Source organism: Sinocyclocheilus rhinocerous, unplaced genomic scaffold (assembly GCF_001515625.1).
Source record: "Sinocyclocheilus rhinocerous isolate Xijiao unplaced genomic scaffold, SAMN03320098_v1.1 scaffold21612, whole genome shotgun sequence".
Lineage (NCBI taxonomy): Eukaryota > Metazoa > Chordata > Actinopteri > Cypriniformes > Cyprinidae > Sinocyclocheilus > Sinocyclocheilus rhinocerous.
In genome coordinates, this window is record NW_015668337.1 from 1 (window position 1) to 1504 (window position 1504).

Below are 1504 nucleotides of genomic sequence, written 5' to 3' on the forward strand. Positions count from 1 at the left end.
GCTTTAATCTTGTAACAAAAAGGAAGCTTGCAGATTAATTGGTGATTAACATCATCTAGCGGTTTTGAATTCATTGGGCCTCCTACTTGAAAAGGTGGCTCAACACCGCCATCACGGTTTTCACATACACCTCATCGGGTGGAGGTTTTCTTGCACTGCCAGGCTGGAGAAACTTGCTGATTGTTGGTAAGGCCTTTATTTTCTCTTGAAACGCCTGCAAAACAAATGAAAGGTTATACAGTGCTTGAAGAAGGGCATTCATTTTTATCAGATAAATTACATTTATTTTCTTTAAAACTGGACCACGGTACTCTCTATTACTGTATATGTGACAACCAGTGGTGCTTTTTATCTTTATCAAATACATTAATTTGTATGGCCAGTGAAACTTGACATAATTCTGGCTGTTTAAGAATGCTCTTGTAATACACTGTAACTCTGAAACATCAAATATTGTAAAAATGTTGTTGGGTGAAACCGTGAAGCAGAAGCACCTGGATTTTGGGAAAGGCTGAAAGTATGGTAGGGAGCAACTCCTGCAACATCAGAGAGGCTTCAAGAAGGTGAACGTCAGCACGGCTCAACTGGTTTCCCACAAGGAACTGAGAGTTTGCAAGACCCTACAAACCAGAAACGCACCATAATTGCACAGTTTCATGCCTCCAATGTGGATAATCATGCATGGGATAAATGAGAATAAATAGTCGTCGGCAGAGCTGTCGGTACCTTTTCAAACACAGGAAGAAAGCGATCTGTGGCCTTCTGCTCTATAGTACTGAGGTGTATCTGTTTGTTTTCAGCTGGTTTGAAAGGATGCATTATAATCATATCCATTAGATCGCTGGCACCCTCTGAATACATGTCGATCCTTCAGGACAAAAACATGCATTCAGTGACAATTGCTTGGGTGTGGCGGAAAAGCAAGGCCACTTGGAATCATATCGATTACAAAACACTTTTCATAAACAAAGTTGACTTTTACATAGCCCGTTCTTTAAGGTCTTTTCCATATAGATTGTATTTTCCAGCGATGTAATTCAAGATGGCCTTTGACTGCACGAGCTGCATCCCGTCTATTTCAACCAAAGGCACCTGCTGAAACATCAGGGCTCCATCTACATTAAACATACGGATTGCGTTATTATATACGGTCATGAAACAACACGATTAGGAATTTAGTGATTAGTTAACATACCATTGAGCAGTTTTTCATACTCCTCTCTTTTGGTCAAAAACACTTCCTCAAACTGTAAAGACACATTCACAAATGTCATTTGCCATGCATACTATTTGCAACTTTTTTTTATTAAATATGTATGTAGCGTAAATTCCATTTAATCGCATCGACGTGAAAAACTTCTCCAGACTTCGCGCAACAAACCTCGACTCCAGCTGCAGCCAAAAGCCAACGGATCGACTCCATTTTTCCTCTTCCGTTGAAGTAACGCAACACAACTTTCTCAGACATTTTCACGAAATAAAGCGACACTTCAAACCTTTTTTT

General features: G+C 39.9%; 1 protein-coding gene across 1 annotated transcript; it reads right to left on the minus strand.

Moving 5' to 3' along the window:
- Nucleotides 1-6: 6 nt before the first annotated feature.
- On the minus strand, nt 7-1498 carry LOC107734005 (glutathione S-transferase 3-like). The gene is made up of 6 exons (XM_016545862.1): nt 1382-1498; nt 1196-1247; nt 983-1115; nt 727-868; nt 495-620; nt 7-214 (listed from the first exon to the last, which is right to left on the minus strand). Exons 1-6 carry the CDS (start codon nt 1466-1468, stop codon nt 83-85), a joined length of 672 nt encoding a protein of 223 aa, XP_016401348.1. The 5' UTR covers nt 1469-1498; the 3' UTR covers nt 7-82.
- Nucleotides 1499-1504: the final 6 nt, after the last annotated feature.